This window comes from Mastomys coucha, unplaced genomic scaffold, assembly GCF_008632895.1.
Source record: "Mastomys coucha isolate ucsf_1 unplaced genomic scaffold, UCSF_Mcou_1 pScaffold1, whole genome shotgun sequence".
NCBI lineage: Eukaryota > Metazoa > Chordata > Mammalia > Rodentia > Muridae > Mastomys > Mastomys coucha.
This window is the reverse complement of record NW_022196891.1, coordinates 61239193-61259872: the sequence shown is the minus strand read 5'-3', so window position 1 is coordinate 61259872 and position 20680 is coordinate 61239193. Positions and strand designations below refer to the sequence as shown.

General features: G+C 37.8%; 1 protein-coding gene across 5 annotated transcripts in view; it reads right to left on the bottom strand.

Moving 5' to 3' along the window:
• Window positions 1–20680, bottom strand: part of Kifap3 (kinesin associated protein 3) — a 130467-nt gene that overhangs the window by 64522 nt on the left and 45265 nt on the right. For all 5 annotated transcript variants that reach the window (XM_031387452.1, XM_031387481.1, XM_031387473.1 and 2 more), the window contains exon 11: window positions 3202–3302. In XM_031387452.1, the coding sequence (XP_031243312.1) occupies window positions 3202–3302 (101 nt within the window). The remainder of the gene's footprint in view (window positions 1–3201; window positions 3303–20680) is intronic.

Here is a 20680-nt window from a genome sequence, read left to right as displayed (position 1 = left end):
ATAAATTCTGCCCTGCCTGGGCATTTTATTTCTTATTTGTGTTCCATTATCCTTTTATTTTGCAATGAGCAGTGGGTGGCAACAAAAGCATGCTAGCCTTTCCGCAAGCATGTCGGAATTGGACACTGTGAAGTAAAGGTTAGAGGCTACATGGTACTCAGGAAGAAGTATAGTCTACAGGATCATTTGGTTTTATTAAAATATTACTTCATCCTAAACACTTTCAAGATATTTACAATATAATGTGGCATGCATAATTTCACAATTTCTCTAAAAATCAAAATTTCAGAAAGATAAAGAACTAAGAGAATAAATAAAATAAATAATAAAACCCATAAATTGTCAAAACTTAAATGAGTTTTGGAAGATTTGGCTTCATGAAGTATATGTGATAAAATGTTTTAAAATTCCATCATCAAAATGTGTGTTATCAGAACACTCTCTGTCCAGTAAGTCCAGAGGAAGTGTATTTTTCAAAAGGATGGAGACTTTGTACTCACTAAATTTTAAGCTGCAGTTACAGCCATGTCTAAAAATCGACCTAAACAGGCTCTTCTTTTGTAGCCATTTACAATTTCTTCTTTTTATATTTGAGAACATACATTTTACAAGAGTAGGATAATTCCAAATTCAACATCAATGTAATAAGTTTTCTACCTCTTCCTGACTTATTTCTCTTTCAATGTTATTGTTTTCAAAAATCTAGATCGGGATAAAAAGTCATTCTTTGAGAGAATACATTTTGGGGGTCTGTTTTCTTACAATGAAGCTCGTTTGGACATGGCTACTGTAGACATGCTGCACAGCTTGACTACACTGGATGGCTAGCAGCTGATACAGGCTACCACTGTGAAGACATGTCCTACTAATAAGATGTACTGTGGCTTCTTTGAAGGACATCTATATGCTACAAACATTCAATGAGTTTACTCTAACACAGAGGCTAAGAAACAGTCCTTTGAAATAGCATCAATTTTAAATGCATGTAAGGAAAAGGTTAAAGTTCTGGAAAAGCAAATTTAATTCTGACTCATTAATTCAAAATGGACAAAGGACATCGATTAGAAATAGTGGAAAAGAAACCTGAACCACCTTTATTAAGGGACAAGGAGTGGTACAGTAGACTGTTAGGAGTTTCTGCAGAAAGGGGATCCAGTCTTGTTCTCACTGTTTTCACAGACTCATGTTTATTTTATGTGTGCATACTGTCTGAATTTCCTTTTGTTATTTTAGAAAACTCTTCCATAAAAATAATATAGTAAAATACTACCCAGTGTTCCAAGCATCCTGGTTTCATGTTATTAGAGCTTCATTTACTGGTATCTAATGGATAAAGAGAGTCTATGAATGTAGTGTCACTAAGTCTCTAGCCTTATAAGTCTGTAGTCTTATAAGACAGAGTAAAAATCAGTATACTTCCTCAAGACCAACAGACCTAACATATGAAATATATCATAGAGCTGAACCATGGAAGATCATACTTTGAAACAGCACCATAAAAACAAAAGAATCTGGATGAGGTATTTTGCTATCAAAGAATGCATAGTACTTAAAATTGTCAACTATAAACAAAATAAAAAAATATTGGACAAACATGGGAAATACATGACATTAAAACAGTACAAAATCAATCTTATTTATCAATAATATTAATGTGCCCCTAGAAAAGTTCAATTAAAATTTTATAATAGAATATAGATTCTGAACAGATGAAAAATGTTCACCTTCACCTATATCCTGGAAATGCAAATACATCAAAATTTTGATTTTACATTTTATAGAAATTTTATATTTTATAGAAATAGTGGTAACCATTATTGTTAAGGGTGAAATTGAAGCTAGAAATAAAAGCATCCTTTTCAGAAGGTAGCTGGGTCAATATGCAAAGATGTGGGCTCTTTCTTTTTGATCTAGGTATCCTGCTGTTACAAACTGAAGCTAAAGGAAACTCAAAGAAGTGGATAAGCACTCACACTGCAAAGATGTAGGCAAGCATTCATGACTAATTTTATCATGTCACCTTCGTGTGCTTACGTATGTTGATGCTTTATGTGATAACCTGGAAATAACTTAACAGAATCTAATTATGGTTATTAAGCACAATATTATACAACTATTAGAGACAGTTGGTGGAGAATATTTGACTACATTAGTACACATATGATCTATTCAGTAAATCAAGCCACATATGAAGATATTGTATGTGATGTAACCTAATAAATTATTACTCTCATAATGCATAATAAGGGGGTGAAGTGATAGCTTAGCAGTTAAGAGCACTGGCTGCTCGCTCACATGTCCTGTATTTGATTCCCAGCACCCCAATGATGTCTTACAACTGTCTATAACTCTAGTTCCAAGGGATTGGACACCCTCTTCTGGCCTCTGTGGGTACTGTATACATGTGCTGCACAGTCAGGGAAACCTCATACACATAAGAGTACCCTGGTGTTAACGATCATTGGAATGTGGCTGGCCACTCTGCGTTTGTCGTTGTGACAGACATCACTCTATCAAAGCACATCTAGCTATCATGCTCTATGTCTAGCCCCAGTTCTGTACTTCCAATTGTTTTTAATAAAAATTGTATTATTAGTATTAAGAAGTAGTTTAAGGAATCTAGATCTAAATCTTGAAAATACCGATCTTTTAAAAAAGATTTAGTATATTTTTTTAAACTAGGTCTTTGAGGATTCTGCATAATGTGTTTTGATCACATTCATCTACTTCCTCCAACTCTTCCCAGACCACACTCCAGTCCCTATCCTCTTTGCATTCACCCAATTGGAATTTCACAAGTCTAATTGTGGAGCTAATGTATTCTTCAATGTGTGGACTCCAAGGAGCAACATTCTTAAAGAAAACCAACTCTCTCCTAGCAGCTATCTATTGCTAAGAGCTCCCTGGCCAGGGACAGGACTTCATCTCAACCTTCCTCTCCATAGTTACGCTTGGTCTGGTTTCAGACTGCACAGGGCTTGTGTATACTGTCATAACTAAGAATTCATAGGAATAGGTGCCATGCTGTCTGAGGACTCTGGATCCCTCTAGTCATCCACTGCTTATGACTATTACAGTCTTCTTGCATATGATCCTCTCTTCCACAATGATCTCTGAGCCTTGAGGAGAGAGATGCAATACAGATATCTAATTTAGAGATGAGCATATTTCTCAGATGTTTTCCTTACTTCAGCCTCTTACCTGTGGTATGCAGTCAGTATATGCAAACATTGACTTAAAGCGGTCATCCATGCTTATATGGTAAAGCACACACATTGCTATTTGTTTGTAGTTTTCATTGCCTGGGAATAAAATAAACAAATCATACATATAATGATAGATGACATATATACATACATACATACATATATATATATATACACACACGCACACACACACATATATATATATACTGTGAAATTATATATTAAAAACTTTTAAAATGCTAAGTCAAATATTTATATAACCTTAATCAGGAAAACATGTTGAGCTCACTATTTTAAACCTAAACTTTGATTCACACTTATATTAACCATGAAGGTTCAAGGCAGATGCCTACTTGATATATTTTTGGGGAAATAATTTAATTCCTAAAATTTTATTGTCCTCAGTAACCTATGATGAAGCAGACTGGATCATTAACCTCTCCTCTCTTAGAACTGCATCAAAATATAAATTAATACAGTTCATTTGCAGTGGTTATTCATACAAAATATCAAGCATATTTGCGTTCTAAGTAATGAAACCTGCAACATCACTGAACTGCTGAAACAAGCAGAATGACATCAGGAACATAAAAAATAAAACGTCACCACAAACTACTAAATGCTAAAAATTCTTTGTAGTCTAGGGATTGTCCTAAGAGTTCTGAGGTAATACTGCTCTAGGCTAGAGATTGCCCCTGGAGTTCTGAGGTAATACTGCTCTAGGCTAGAGATTGCCCCTGGAGTTCTGAGGTAATTCTGCTCTAGGCTAGGGATTTCACTCAGTGTACAGGGCTTGCCCAGCATGTGTAAGTGCTTCAGTTTGATCCCAAGATTAGTATGTATAACAAGGTAATTAATAACAATGGTGACAAATAGTAACCATATATTGAGCATCTACTATGAAAGGAGCCATACATTAGACACGGCACAGTGCTGAATCTTCAGAAAACTTTTCAAATGGATTTTATCATTCTTAAGATGAAGAACTTCAAGCTTAGAGAAAGCAGGTACTTGTCATAAAGCTTTGGAAAAGTTGGGCAGAGATTTAAACACAGGCCTGTCTGCTCTCAAAATCTCTTCCAGGCTATAGTAGTCTTAAACATTCTTATGTCATAGGGAAGAACATTTTGCTGCATAAGATATTACTAGGTGTCAAGAACTTTAAACATTATTAGATGATAAAATAAAGTACATTTTCAAGCAAAAGTATTTTAAATTGGGACAACGTATCTTTTAAAATTGGTTGATTTTGGCAATTCTCACAAGGTCATGTATAATCCCAGCTATTCCAGGAAGGTGTGGCAGAAAGATTCAATGCCAGGCCTACATCATGAGTTCAAGGCCAGTCTGGCAATTTAGTAAGAATCTGTCCCAAAGTAAACAAACTAAAAAATAGGACTGGAAGTTTAGCTCCTTGTTCAAGTGCTTGCTTAGAATGTATACAAACCCCAGGCCAATTTCTAGTTCTGCCTAGGCATACTGTTTATATCAGCAATGAAAATCACTCCTCTGGGTAAAACAAAACAGATGAAAATGTATAATATGTTTCACATATGAAAAGACAAGTACATATTTTTTATAGTAAATAAAATTCTGGATTAATAAGTCAATGACTTAGAATATATGTAGGAAAAGTATTTTATATATGAAATAATATTTTTTTCTTTATAATATTATAACAAGTCAAAATCTGACTTCAGGAGAGAGTACAGTCTGTATTTTTTTGTTGTTGCTGTTGTTTTGAGATAGAATCTCTTTTTGTAGCCCTGGCTGTCCTGGTATTCACCATGTAGCTGGCTGGCCTCAAGCTCACAGAGATCCATCTGCCTCTCCCTCCTAGTGCCACTAAAACAGGTCAGTTTGATTTATTTTAAGGTAAATTTCAGGTCTCTTACTTGAAAATGAGAAAAGCTGAAGGAGATCTTGAGAGAGAAGTGGTGTAAATGTTGACCATCATCTTAAATGTAAAGGTAAGAATAATAATAAAGTATTTAACTAAAGATGGAGGCCAGTAAGCTATACAAAACATGTATTTATATCTATTATTTGAGAACATGAATTTTATTTGGAGCAAAGTATGGTATAAAATATGTGACACTATAAAAATAAAGTAGGTGTTCCTGATGCCAACATTTTGAGATCAGAACAATCTACAATTCATATTTTTAACAATCATTTTTTTTTATTTTGACATTTAATTATGTTTACCTGTCACAAAAACATGTTTACATAGGTTTTATAGTCTATGTATGGAAAGGGAAATGTTTTCAATTTTGTTTTCTAAGAAGGCAGGTATCTTTATATTTGATTAGACTATACTTGTCCAGTTTTAGTTCCCTTCCCCACAGGGACTAAGATACTATACCACCTTGGGTCTTGGAGATTCTCATACTCTAAAGATCGCCATCTTGTTCTTCCAGCCATTTTCTACAGGAATCATGGGCTGGATGGTATGATTTTCTCATCAAGATTCATGAGCCATAAATCCCACCTAACCTACTACAGTCCTCTATATACTATGCATGGTAGGCCTTCTAAACAAGAATTCCTTTAAGAGTTATTTATAGTAACTTTCCCTAATGGTATCCCAAGAAAAAAACAGGCTGCCAGCCATTGGTATGTGGGCATTGGTAAGGTCTGTGCATTGTGAGCAGAGCAGTGGACAGATAACTATTTTGAGATGTATGTCTTAATAACTGATGTGAATTAGCCAAATCTGTTTAAGCAGTAAGGGCAGGGTTGGAAAACCGCCCACTCACTATGATTCCTCTGGTATTTACGGCAATAAACATGAATCATGATGAGCTCACTGGCTATGAAGTGCAGAGGCTTCCACTGGACTTCACTGTTAACTGGCTGGGTCATTATTTGAATGTGTTACTGAATTATCTTAGCGTTTGTGCAGCCATTCTCCCCAAAATTGGCCATTCCCAGCTGAGGGCAGTTAATACCTTAACAAACTGGTCATTAACTCCAATAACTGAGTTTGTGGGAATTATTGCACTTATAAAGTACATTCAAGAGTTTTATATCAAGTACTGTCCCTCTTTTCTTTTTAAAGCAATTTACAGCTATAGTTCAGCTGGAGCAGCTAAAGCAGGAAGAAAATCAGTTTTCTGGGCTGCTCTTATACTCAGTTTTCTGCCAAGCAGGAGGCAAAACACATGCTGATCAGTTCTGAGTTTTAAAATGGCCTCATTTTTTTTCATCTCTGAAGTGATCAGGAGAAATGTCACTCAACCACCAATTTTGTAAGACACTGGAAATTTTCCATTCACAGATCATTCAAGCAGAAATGTGAATTTTGAACATTAGAATATAACATCAAAGTTCTGCTCTTGTTACATTCCCTGTTCAACACTAGAGCACAGTGAAAACCTACACGATGAGCCACAGTATTAGCCCGAGTCTCCTTCCCTTCTACACCCCAGTCCTCTTACTTATAGAACACTCCAAGCAAGGACGAACAGAATCAGAAGCACACCTCTGCTAGAACAGCGCAGTACGAGGGATTGCATCACCCTGAGCACGCTCCGTGAATGCAGCATGCTGCAGCTATCCTGTCTAAGTCTAATACGGATTAGAGCTCTTAGTGCCGATTGGTAATATTGTATGAAGAATATGCCACAGGCTAACCCAAACTCTCAAAAGTTATCTGCAGCAATTATTGAATACAAATATCTTCTATATCAAAATGTACTAAAATCAATTTAAGATTATTATTGAAAATTATTTTTCTGGTGGTAGGGATTGAAACTAGAGCCTCAGGCATGCTTGATAAGCACTTTACCAATGAGCCACATCTACAACCATAGAACATTCTTAATAGATACTTCCACATAATTTTATGCTTAGATCATTACAGCAAATATATATATATGAATTACCATTAAGTAGATTACATGGAATATGAACAAACCAATTTTAAGACTGTAGTGCTACTGGGTGGTCTTTGTTTTATAAATAGACTTCCTGACAGCAGCTAGATGAGGAACTGAACAGGTCAACACAACAATTCGAAAGAAAGTGGGAAACTGAAAGCATCTACAGGTTATGATGGTCAGCACAAGCCAAGCCTAACATATCAAAATAGAAATAAACCTGGCAAATCTACCATTATGCTAAAAATTAATTTAAGCTAATTTTACATTAATTATTCCAAGGACTCTAATATATTCAAAAAGTACTCTAATATTCAAAACAAACAAATTTTCATTCTTTTAAATATGTTCAACTAGTTATTTTCAACCTGTCTTCAATTAGTTTATTACCTTGTTTATAATTTTTTATTATGTCCAGAGAATACTGTAGCAACTTGTTTGTAATAAACCTTACTATCTGGCTGACTTCAGATACAAATGATAAAGATCAAAATAAATCCCTTTAAAAGAACGGCTTTCTAGCTCAGAGTTGAAACTATCCACTTAATGTGCCAAATTTCACTATGTAGCATGGAGACACCCCAGGCAATATTCATACACACAGTATTGGAACCAGCTGGTGATAGAAGATTTTAAAAAAAAAAAAAGGCTCCTTGATTTAATTGGGAAAACAGGAGGAAGCATAAATTTTACTGCCATTAATAACTTCAAGCATCTTGATATGATTCTACCTCAGCCTGACGGAGACATGTGCTTTCTGTTAAAGTGTTTGCCACATCTGACCCTATTGTTTGCTCACTTGGTCAGGTAAGAAAATGTTGGTTTATACACAGGATAAATGAGGCCTATTCAAATTGAACAATGCAGTCTATGAGAAGCTGCCTTTTGAAGCAGATGTGTGAAATTTCCTAACAGTTTGGTAATAAACAGGCAAGACCAACTTAACTCTTTTGAAAAGAATGAACTTATTTTCTTAAAGAAAACTATCATAAGAGCAAACTAATTTCAAGTAACTGGATGGGAAACATTAATCTGACTATTTCCAATTTTTAATAAACAAATTTAAAAAGCTTACTTTGAAAGAACTTTTGCTCTTTTACAAAATAGATACATTTTATTCATTCATTTATGATGATGTTGGTAAACTGAAAATTAAAGACACACACACACACACACCCTGTACAAATTTAACCTGGTGGGAGAACTTCAAAGATGGTTGTCAGCTTTTTTAAGGCTGTAAGGCAGAATGGTCATAAGAAACAACCTTTAAAATATATATATATAAATACATTCAAAGTTTACAGTACAACAATACCTTTTGGTGATCTCCAATAATAAGTGAAATCAGATTTGTCTAAATCAGAAAAATCTAACATTTATCACTTAACTCTTGAGCTGGATGAACTCCCTACCTGCTGATGAAATCTTTCTACAGCCCAGTAAAATGCCCTGAAATGCAGACTGCCTGAATGCAATATAGGCAAAGATAAACCAGGGAATGCCACCACCCTCAAAGCCAGGTCTGGGTCCGCCCACAGAGTGAGAATCACTGTGTCAGTTACTAATCCCTGGAAGAACCATGTCACCAGCAAAGACTATGTTCAAACAGCACTCTCACTGAGACCATGCAACAGGTTCAGTAGAAGCTTTGGAACCTAGAGAGCCCAGGAACATTAGTTCATGCACAGGCCAACCAAAGAAATGATGACCTGGCTACACACTTTAAATTGCAAAACTAAAGCTTGTGCAGATAGAAGTTTGATTCAAGGTTTAAATTATGGAGAAAAAAAAAGGGGGGGGCAAAACAGTCACCTTTTCTGGGTGCAATGGCATACCCGTGATCGGACACTTAGAGTCACCTTTTCTGGGTACAATGGCATACCCGTAATCAGACACTTAGAGTCACCTTTTCTGGGTGCAATGGCATACCCGTGATCGGACACTTAGAGTCACCTTTTCTAAGTGCAATGGCATACCCGTGATCGGACACTTAGAGTCACCTTTTCTGGGTGCAACGGCATATCTGTGATCGGACACTTAGAGGTCTGAGGCTAGGCTATGCAGAGAGCAAGACTGCACCTTTAAAAATAAGAAGAAAACTAGGAAAAAGAAAACCACACCTGCATCAGAGAGTGTGGCTCTGAAGGTCACAGGAGAAATGCATGAGTTAATTTTTAAAGTTAATTTGCATAAAAGTTCATAAATTGTATATTAAAATGCTTAATAAATATAAGTACAATTCTTTAATTTTAAGAGAAACATTCTAATTTTTGCTTATAAATGAATTAAGTTGTTATACTAGGGCATTCATTATTTATTGTAATTTTTAAATATTTATTTTCTATACTTATTTTTAACTATGTATCTCTGTGTCTGTGGGGCTGCGTGCACAAGAGTGCAGGTGCCTAGAGGCAGAGGCATCAGTTCTCCTGGCGCTGCTGTTATAGGCATATGTCAGCCACCCGACATGGGTATTAGAATGGAACTTGGGTTCTCTGCAAGAGCAGTATGTGCTGCTAACCGTTGAGCCATCTCTCCAGCCCCACTTTTGCATACTTTTCTTTTGCCAAGTCTGGAATCACTCTCTTAGTTCATATATGTGAGTAGTGCTCTTAAACTACCTATGGGGGAGGACTAACTCTCTTATTTCATATATGTGAGTAGTGTAGTGCTCTTAAACTACCTATGGGGGAGGACTGTGCTTTTATTTCCCTCCCAATGTGTTAAGGACCAATACTTTAGTAAAGTATAATAAAAATAGAAAATTTGTAAAAGGATAGACAAAATAAAATATAAAATAGTTAATACATTCAGGATACCATATTTCTTTGGAGAAACTCCTGTATATGTGTGGAAAGCTGCTTAAGCCGCACCCCGAGACGGCACTCTCATAAACAAAGCCCTTATTTGGCTAAGCTTGCTGCCCTTGGTTGCTTCCGTATTTGGTGACCTATCCGCTTTTGCCACGTGGCCCATTGGGATTGGTTAAGCTTGGGAGTGCTTAACGGCTGAGGGCCTTGCCCTTGGTGCTAAAAGATTGTTCAAGGATCCTGAATAAACTGCTAAAAGAAGAGCTCGTGGGTCGTGTCTTTCTTGCTGGTCGAGGCGGACACGATATATATGTACTTTCAGTTTCTGAGCTTATTCATTAAATACTAATAATAGATTAAGCACTGTTCAGTTGACCACACTTGGACTATGACTTCTGTCCTTACACAATACATTAATGGAAGTAAATTTAGTGAACTATGTGGGTAAGATTAAGGTACTACTGTGATAAACGCTAAAATAGATGATGCAGATGGGTGTGGTCCTACCATATGTCACTGTGCTACCACTACCCTCTCTCCTTTCTTCATCTGTATCAAAATGAACATTTGTAGGGCTTTCTAATTACAGAATCAATATGTAATACTTCTCACATCAGCTAGTCTGAATGTTTTGGGATAGGTCCTGGTTTATTTCCTTACTTTCTAAGCAGGATGACAGGCTGCATGGACGTGGAGCAGACTTCCCCACCCATGTCCTCTCCTCCATCTACCATCTCACCACACACCGAGCTGACAGCCTACAAAGCGCCTGTTCTAGGCTCTGCGCACACAGAAGTGAGGAATGGGGATAAAACCATTCTCATGAAGCTTACAGAACTGATGGGTGGTGGCAGTAGTCACAGTTTGGTAGCCCAGCAAGACAAAACAAGATAATCATATAAAATATACGACAATTAAAAAGTAGAGGGAAAAACAGTCAAAGTGGCATCAAGATCCAAGATTTATTAAAACTGTTATTAAAATTAGACACTGAAGCAGGAGGGAGACAAGAGACTAGGTCACACAAAATAGCAGGAACTTACATTTCAGGCAAAGAGAAAGAGAACCAGTGAAGAAGGAGTGTTTCCTGCTGAGTTCAGCTCAGGAAGCCATCGTGGCCTCCACAGAGGGAGGAGAAAACCATCCATCAGAGGTGCACAGAAGCTAGGAGGCAGCACACACAGCGCATGCATCTCTGGAGGGCACTGCAGGGGCTCTGACTTGGAGATATGTAAAGTTACTGGAGGGTTTTGTTCAAAATTTGTGCCTAATCCCCCTTTTTTGGTTATTTTTATTTATTATTTTATTTGGTTGTTTTCATGTATGTGTTGTACCATGTGTGTCTGGTGATTGTGGAGGTCAGAAAAATGTGCTGGATTCCCTGGAACTGGAGTTATTAACAGTTGTAAGCCACTATGAGGGTGCAGAGAACTGCACCTCAGTCCATTTTGAGAGCAACAAATGGTCTTAACAGCTTAACCATCTCTCCAGCCCCTACTGGTGGGCTTGAGTAGAGGACTGAACTTAGTTAACAGGATCGTTTTGCATCTGTGTGAACAAACTATAGGACAAGAGTGGGATCACAAAGACCAATTAAAATGCTACTAAATTAAACCAGGAGAGAGGGTTGTGGCTGGGAGTAGGGAAGTAGTGATTATAATTTGCAAACAGAGCGGACAGTTTGCATGTAGAATAGGAGAGAAGAGTCAAGGCCAAGTCCCCCAGAGTGGGCATGCTTAACTAAAAAGATGAAGTTACCATTTACTGAGAAGAGAGGAGTCTAGGAATACTGAGTTTATGCACAGGCCAGGTGGAGACTGGGAGCTTCTTCTGAACCTGAATACAGTAAGTCTTCAATGCTAACAAAGCTTATGAATTACAATGTTTGGGAGTCATCCTTACAGTGAGTATTCAGACGAGTGGACGGACAATCACCAGAATTGCTGCATGGCTAGAAGCTGAAGCTGAAGACAAACACTGGGCTGCCCTCTAATGATGTAGCCTGGAGATGAGTGGAAGGAAGCAGGAGACTGGACATGACTGGAAGCAGGTGGTAGGGAAAGTCTAAAGGCGTCACAGCCTGGAGAACAAGTCATCACAATTCAAGGAGGAGGCAACTACAGAAATCTGTTCTGTAGTTTAGGGGTGTGATGAAGGTGTGTGAGGGAGGTTGTGTAAAGGTGTATGGAACAATGAGGGTAGGGAGAAAAAGAGAAGGAGGAGAGATGGGGGTGGGAGGAACAGGCAGGAGGAGAGACAGGTTGGGGAGCAGGCAGAAATGAGGTAACAATGCCCTTATCTTCTTTCTCAGCTTATTGCCTCTGTGCTAACGGAAAGGTAGGCGCAGTTAAAAACAAAAGCAGCCTCCACAGCTTCCCTCCTACATGCATCTGCTCTGTAGCTGCATTTCTTTCCACAGTGTTGTGGATGAAGCAGCCCTCCTCTCCAGGCCAGCGCTGCCTGCCCTGTGGTCCTGTCTCTTCTACTCAAGGCACTTGCTCAGGGTGGGACACTGAAGACAAAGCGGAGGAACAGAATTCTCATCTAGTATGTTAATCACCAGAATTTCTTGTATGATGCTGACCCTACTGTATTTAGGACCTCCTGACTCCTCTGTCATGATACCTCTCACAATTCCATGCAGCACCAAGTAATTTGGGAAACACAGTCAAAGAATTAGGCAAGTGTTTTAACAAATGTTTAAAAGTGTAATGTCTGGGACAAATGAGAGGGTTTGTAGCATTAGCAATACAAATATAAAATTATTAGTAAGAACATGGATGGGGTATTAAAGAATAAATAAATGTAATAAAGAACCAAAATCTAAGAAAAATCACATACATAAAACCCAAGGAAATATATTCTGACACACAAAAAAATGTCTTCTTTAGTGAGACTCAAAGGGCTGATTTGATGCTAGCACATTACTACTGCAGCACCAGGTGCCTGAAATCACTGTTCCAATGCACTAGTTTCCAAAGTGTAGACCTAGAGCTCAGCACGGAGGCCTCAAAATCACAGGATTTTAATAAAACCTCTATGTAGTACTTTCCTACTTTATTAAAAAGTATTTCCCAGTTTATAAATTCTTATTTTCTTACAGGTTTAAAGCTGGTTTATATATGACACATAGGAGATTTTCAAAGGAGATATCTGAGCCAGCCTCTGTCTACTGAAGCTGACTGAATCTAAAAAGATATGTAAAATGCAAAACAAGGCCATTCTTCTCACTATTTGGGGGAGAGGTATGAAAATGACACTAACAGGTAGCAGGTTTATCTACTGTCACGAATGCAGAGACTCACTTACTTCACATGAGACTTGTGTATTTGTTTAAGTTTTTTTCACTTGAATTTAACTTCCTTTAAAACTAATATTTTAAAAGCTGATGTTAAAACTCAGAACATTGCTCAATTTAAAAAGTATACCAAAGTACATCAGTAAAGTTCTAACTTTACAAAACAGTATACAGTAATTCTTTCAAAATGTGGTTACTGCTGATCTGAAATGCAGACTTCTCATAGCACAGCTGATGCTGGATCAGGTGTCAGGGCTTTTTGCAGGAACCAATGTCACAATCAACTAGCCTCTTCAAATGATCACATTTCAGCTGGGTCTCTAGGTTGTTTTTGTGCTGATGTTAGTCTCAGACATATCAGTCTTCAACTTATAAAACATTTATGCAAAGCCACAGAGAATCTCAACAAACTGTTGCCTGGTACATCAGTAAAACTTTAAACCATATTTTCAAGTTGTTTTTCAGTAACAGCATCATACATTCCCCAGAGCATTGATGAGTGAATCCACGGTGACAAGGAATTTCCATGTCATCTCCCAAACTCGACTATTCTGACATAAGGAAGTACTCTCAAGACACATCAATGCCACATGTCTTAAGGAGTTTTGACAGGAGATTATTATTTTTTGATAGTCTGATTCTTACATGAGCCAGAAAACCAATCCAAACCAAAACAAAACAAACCAAAACCCAAAAACCTTTAAACACTTAGAAAGTCGGCACCCCAGAAAGCCTACAAATGCCATGTGAGCAAAGCCAAGCTTTCTAAGTATGACGTGCTCACACTCACTGACAGCAGCATATGATGCACCTCCCAGACGGTCAAGGAACCAGATACAGAAGCTCGGGTCAAAGTGCAGAGACGACAGAAATGGATTGGGTTGAGCAGGAATAAGCAAAGGACCCTTACAAAATACCCAGAAAGTAACAGGAAAAACAAAACAAAACAAAGCAAAACTCAGTAAGTCTGATAGCAGTCAAGAAAAGAAAGACAAAGGAATATTTATACGCAGGATTTTTCATATGACCAAACAAAATTTTGTAGCCATTTAAGAAATAAAGCCTTCTTTTCTCCATGATTAGGAATGGAGCAAAACTATTCAAACAAACCAATTTCAATAAACACACACACACACACACACACACACACACACACACACACACACACACACATCCCTAATGATTTTTTTACATTTCTTATTATCAATTCCTTTATGTGTTTGTCTTGGTATTAAAAGAAAAAGAAGAGAAAAAATAAGAGAAAGAAAGAAAGAAAGAAAAAAGTGAACTTCAAAATTCTAAACAAAATACTTTATATGATGAAATTATATTAAAATATTTTTTGTTATATTCAATTTTTGGATCCCCTGGAGCCACACATGCTAAGAAAGCTGATGCCTTCTCCTTTGCTTTAATAATTATTCAGACTATACAACATTTTAAAGTGTTTATGTTATTTCAGCTCATATCTCAGCCACACAGAAATGTGCGTGGCCTTTAAGGTTAACCTCACAACAGCAGGAGTCATAATGCAGCAGCCCTATGCCTCAGAAGATCCACAATTCACTGTACTTTAGTAAATCACCTACTATTAACAGTTAGAAGTTTAAATTATGGAGCTGTCAAATGAAGACAATACAATTAAAATTGATAACACTTCCACTTGATCAGCATAAAAATCACTTCTGAAAACTTGCACCTGAAGCATGGCCCTACAAAAGTATCCAAAAACAAGGTTTCTCCATTTTTCTTTCAATTTCTATTTCATGGAGATCACTCTTAGAACATGCCAAAACATAACCTAAAGTAACTTAGTGTACAAAGTGTTCAACATGTTAAAAATCATTTGAAAATAAAAAGAAACTTAGGAAAAAATCAGAAACAGGGCTATTTCTGAAGGTCTGGAGAAAAAGAAGTCTAACTATTTCCTATTAAACTAGTTTTGGGGCTGAATATGAAATCAATCAGAAGACACAAAATTATTGAGTACAAAATAATTATCGTGTAAAAAATAAGAAAAACACACATTCCATATAGAAAAGATAAATACTGTGTTGGAAACATGTTAAATTACATATACTAAATGAAATATATATCATACATATACATGCAGATCTACACAATTGCATATATATGTATATATGTATCTTACTTATTCATGAGAGCATTTTGTTGCAACACTATTAAATACATATCACTCTGAGTGAGTCCTAACCTTTTCAAACGCAGTTTTGGTAACAGTTCCTTACTCTACTTTTTACACAGCTGATGGGCAAACATCAAACATGTCAAATAGATCACTGAGCTGACATCCCCACTGGAATGTCAGCTTCTTACATTAGGAACTGAAGATTCAATTTTCTACACACATAACAATACACTAACAAATGTAATACTGGAAAATCAAGTACACTAGAAATGCAATTTCTTTGAACAAAGCAAAACAGGACAGTCAAGGAAAGCAGGTTTGTTCATTCAACAATGTTGCAAATCCCTTGCAGAAAGCTGAAGAACATTATTACCAGGATGAAAACCTTGGGGAATTTATTTGGAATTCAATTTTAAAAAATATACAATTCAAATAAGTTCAGCTGTCAGTTTCCAAAATCTCAGGAGATGGGAGCTAACACATCATTATAGGGGAGGGCAGTCGTTGCTCTCCACATCCTGCTGGTACAAAAGAAACAAGAAACGATGCTTTACAACCCGAGTCTCATATCCCAATTTTACAGCAGAAAGATACACGTGGTATTGGTACAAATGACGCATACAGATCAGCAGGACGACACCAAGTAATCCAGAAAATAAAGTTTACATTTATGGTTGATTATTTAAAACATGGGTGTCAAATTTACACACATACTTTCACTGTATAAGTTTTAAATTAATTTAGATTCACCTTAAAAAAAAAAAGAAAGAAACGATGGTTTAGCAGAGGGGGAAAAGAAACGACATTAAAGGAAATTACACAGCGTCTTGAAGCATTTCTGAAAGTGTCCATTCTTGAGCATACTAATAATATCTATAGCCTTAAACTATAAATTATCTTTCAGATTTGTAAACTTGAATTAAAGATAATAATAGGTATGCACACACAGCAGAGCCCGCATGGAGAAATTCAGCCCATAAGGTAACTAAAAGCTGGATAAAAAGTCTGGAATTTGCTGGGCAGTGATGGCGCACACCTTTAATCCCAGCACTTGGGAGGCAGAGGCAGGCAGATTTCTGAGTTCGAGGCCAGCCTGGTCTACTGAGTGAGTTCCTGGACAGTTAGGGCTACACAGAGAAACCCTGTCTCGAAAAAACAAAAACAAAACAAACAAACAAACAAAAAATGTCTGGAATTTAGTTACTATCCTAAAAATGTGGGATTAAAATCCCAGTTGCCTGGGATTGTAGAAACAAGATTATCAATCAGTAACCACCTTTATGATAGGTTAAGAACCTCCCAAACACCTCTGAATAGTTGGGAGCCAACAGACTGCCATTCAAATGAGGACTACTTCCCATGCTAGTGAGAAATCCCATCTTCTGCCAGAGCAGAAGAAACCATCTTATGGGAACTATGACTTTTCTGTATGACCTCAGAGGACCAGAAACAAGACAATGATCCATACGCCCATACCTTGTCTGAGGCTGCTTTCTTATGTCTATCTCTTCCCCTTCCCTAATTCTTTCTCTTTCCGAATATGTACTTGGGGTCACTGAACTTTTTTATACATGTCCTTTGCAATGTGCTCCATTGATTACATCTCCTCTTGTGGCTTTTCACCATTTACCTCTCTTTAATTGGTACAGCAGGTAGCCAGTATCAGTTACATCTTGAAGAGTCAGGGCTCTTACCCTAAAACTCCAGCAAGTACAGTCTTAAGTACAGTCACCTTAGTTTATGCTTTAATTGTACATAACAATATTTTAGAAAATACATGTTATTGATTTTAAGAGACTTCTTGCAAACTGAAAATCTATATCCCCTCAAAAATCAGACATTGAAAGCTAATCTTCAGTGTTGAAGATGTGTCAGCCTGGGCTTTTGTGGTGAATACCATTAGGAGAGAGCACTATGAAAGATAACAAGACTGTAGAGCAAACTGTGGGTGAAGACTCCAGTGGCAGGCTGCCCACGTACACTCTGGTCAGGCACATACTCATGAGAACCCACTTCCCACATGACGTGGAGTGCAGGAAACCAAGTAAGAGATCACAGAACTTGATTCCAGGGTAATAATGACCAAGGTACACCGAAGAAAGCAAGAAGGAAAGTGCCTGGGCTTCCGTTTCCCCAAACACAAGCAAAACAGCATCCAAGGAAACGTCTTCTGCTTGGGTGAGAAAAGGAATTCCCTCTATAAAGCAAGAACCTACACCGTATGAACCCAAGTGAAACTTATGCAGTGTGAGCCCACAGTGGAACCTACACCATGTGATCACATAGTGAAACCTACACTGTGTGAGCCCATAGTGAAACCTACACCGTGTGAGCCCATAGTGAACCTACACCATGTGAGCCCACAGTGAGACCTACACCATGTGAGCCCACAGTGAGACCTACACCATGTGAGCCCACAGTGAGACCTACACCATGTGAGCCCACAGTGAAACAGTACTGCAGGTATCGCCAGGACAGCTTGGCCCTCAGTGTGTGCCTTGACAGTCAAGTGATACTTTCTACTGCCCCTTTCCTCAGTTTTGTGCAACAGAACACGGAAAAAGACTGCTTTCTAGATGGTACAAGAATAAACTAAGTACAGATCAGTGCCACTGAAATTCAGCAGCAGTGGATCCAAATGGTTCCTTACCAGCCTAGTATCTCCAGATAGACCCTCTGGACCTGCCTGTTGGTGATACCCGAGACAGAACTGCATCCTCACTAACATCACCTGGAGCTGGCTGCAGGAGTCTCAGGTGGGTCTCAATCACATTGTGGGCTCAACAAGGTCTAGGCTCTAGGTGCAGTCTGGCATTGAGGGGTAGGTGTTCACGACACTGCCAGCTCTATACACCATCTCACCTCAGGCAACATAAATGAGAGAACCAAGTCTACTTGGGAGAAGAAATGAGCAGTACCAAACTGCTACTTCGGAGTTTCATTACTGATCTTCCCATGGTGAGATAAGTAACAAGTAAAGTCCTCTGAGCCTGAACACAGGAAACTAATAAAAATGAACACTGTGACTCTTGGCTCCAATACAGGCTTGAAGTGGCAAAGTATCCTTTTTAGGCATTCAAAACTCCATCTTAAACAATATATCAAGTTTGCATTTAGGTCAAGTTGGCTTTGGGCTTCTACAGCAGAAGCATTGAAGGTAAGTAAATCAGGTAGGGATACATTGCAAACTCATACTTATGGTACCATCTAGTGGTGATATAGCAATAGTGACCACAGGCTCAGAGAAATTAAGAATCCTGATTTAGAAGTCCTGGAAGAAATGGACAAATGACAGAGAATGAATTTCATCTAATTGCTAAAAGCATAGGTGTCCATGCGATTCCAATAAACATCAGTACATTTTATAGACCTGTTATCTCACCACAAGCACAAAACAGGGCCAGGAACTGAGCAATGCTTACGAACTCATGGAAAACTTAAAATTGTTACTCTGAGAACTCAAATTCACATGAACACACAGGAAGAAGTCAATAAGCATTTACTTATCAGAAAAGAAGAGGAGGAAGAAAGTAACAAAACCCAAGCAAATCCTTAAACTTCAATGGATGTTAAACGACAGGACAAAGGGACAGAATGGATGTTAAACGACAGGACAAAGGGACGGAATGGATGTCAAACGACAGGACAAAGGGACGGAATGGATGTTAAACGACAGGACAAAGGGACAGAATGGATATTAAACGACAGGACAAAGGGACGGAAGGCATCGACAGTAAAAGACATCAGGGTTCACAGACAGGCTACTTGAAAATAGAACCACAGGAGTGAACAAAGGGTTGAGAAAAGGAACTTATTAAGCAACTGTTGGAGTTATCAGACCTAAACAAACTTGAGAAGCCAAAGCAGTAGAAAGTTTATTCAAAGATAGTAATGGAAAACCCCTAAGTGTAGAAATAAATTCAAATAGCTACATACACAAAGGCCAAGATTACAAGTTAAGTTCACAAATTCACAAAGTTGTAACATAAAACATGCATGCAAGCTTCAAAAGTTACAGACAGGATTCTTTTTTTTTTTTTTTTTTTTCGTTTTTCGAGCCAGGGTTTCTCTGTATAGCTCTGGCTGTCCTGGAACTCACTCTGTAGAACAGGCTGGCCTCAAACTCAGAGATCTGCCTGCCTCTGCCTCCCAAGTGCTGGGATTAAAGGTGTGCACCACCACTGCCCAGCAGGATTCTTATATTATAAAAGGAAACAAATACTATTCAAAGGTATCCCAGTCATCTGACAGCTGCCATACAGCAAGGCCTTCAAACACACAGCAAGGTGGGCAGCAGGACATTTATATGGTATTAGAGGAAAGAAAACCTGGCAAAAGAACAACTATGTTAGCATGTTGGGAGCTAGGAAATATTAAGAAGAGGTAAAATGGGATATCAAAAAATTCAAAATGTAGGGATGGTTGGAATATAAGCGCACTGTTTTATTTGAAGGTAAGAAAGAAACTACAAAGGAAAAAAACAAAATCAATTTTAAAAGTTATATAATGGCTCCAGGTCATCCTGACATGAATAATGACATTAAATTCAAACCAAGTAAACTCTCCAAGAAAAAAGGACAGAGGACAATGGAAGTTATTATTTTATGTGTAGGAATGTTTTATCTGCATTTCATATATTCTGTATATTCATCTACACGTGTACAGAGGTCAGACAAGGGCATCAGATCCCCTGGGTTTGGAGTTAAAGATGGCTGTGAGCCACTTGCTGAGTAAACTCTCTAGCCAGGACAATGGATCATTTTTAGAGTCCCAGTTAAGGCTCACATGATTGTTCCGTGGGTAAATGCACTTGTCACTAAGCCTGACAGCCTGATTTCAATTGCTGGGCCCTACATGGTGGAAGGAGAGAACTAACACCCGTGTCTTCTGATCACCATATGCACCTGTGTGGAATGTACCTGCATACCCTACCACGTATGGATGTGTGTGTACACATATACACACACACTAAAATACGTGTAATAAAAAGGAATAGGTTCAATTATGTAATGAATACCTCTAAGAATACATGTTATTAAAAGTTAATGAAAAGAAATGGGTATTTCACACAAATAGATTCTAAAAAGCAGTTATCATCTGCATTTACATCAGAAGAGGTGATTTTTTTTTTTTTAATTTACTTTACATCCTGATTGTGGGCTCTCCTCCCTGTATGCCCCTTCTACAACCCCATCCCCGGCCCTTCTTCTCCAGAAGAAGTAATTTTCATCAAAAGCAATAAAGTGAAACATGAAAAGTCATTCTGTAATGATAAGAAAAACAATCAGAGCCGGGCGGTGGTGGCGCACGCCTTTAATCCCAGCACTTGGGAGGCA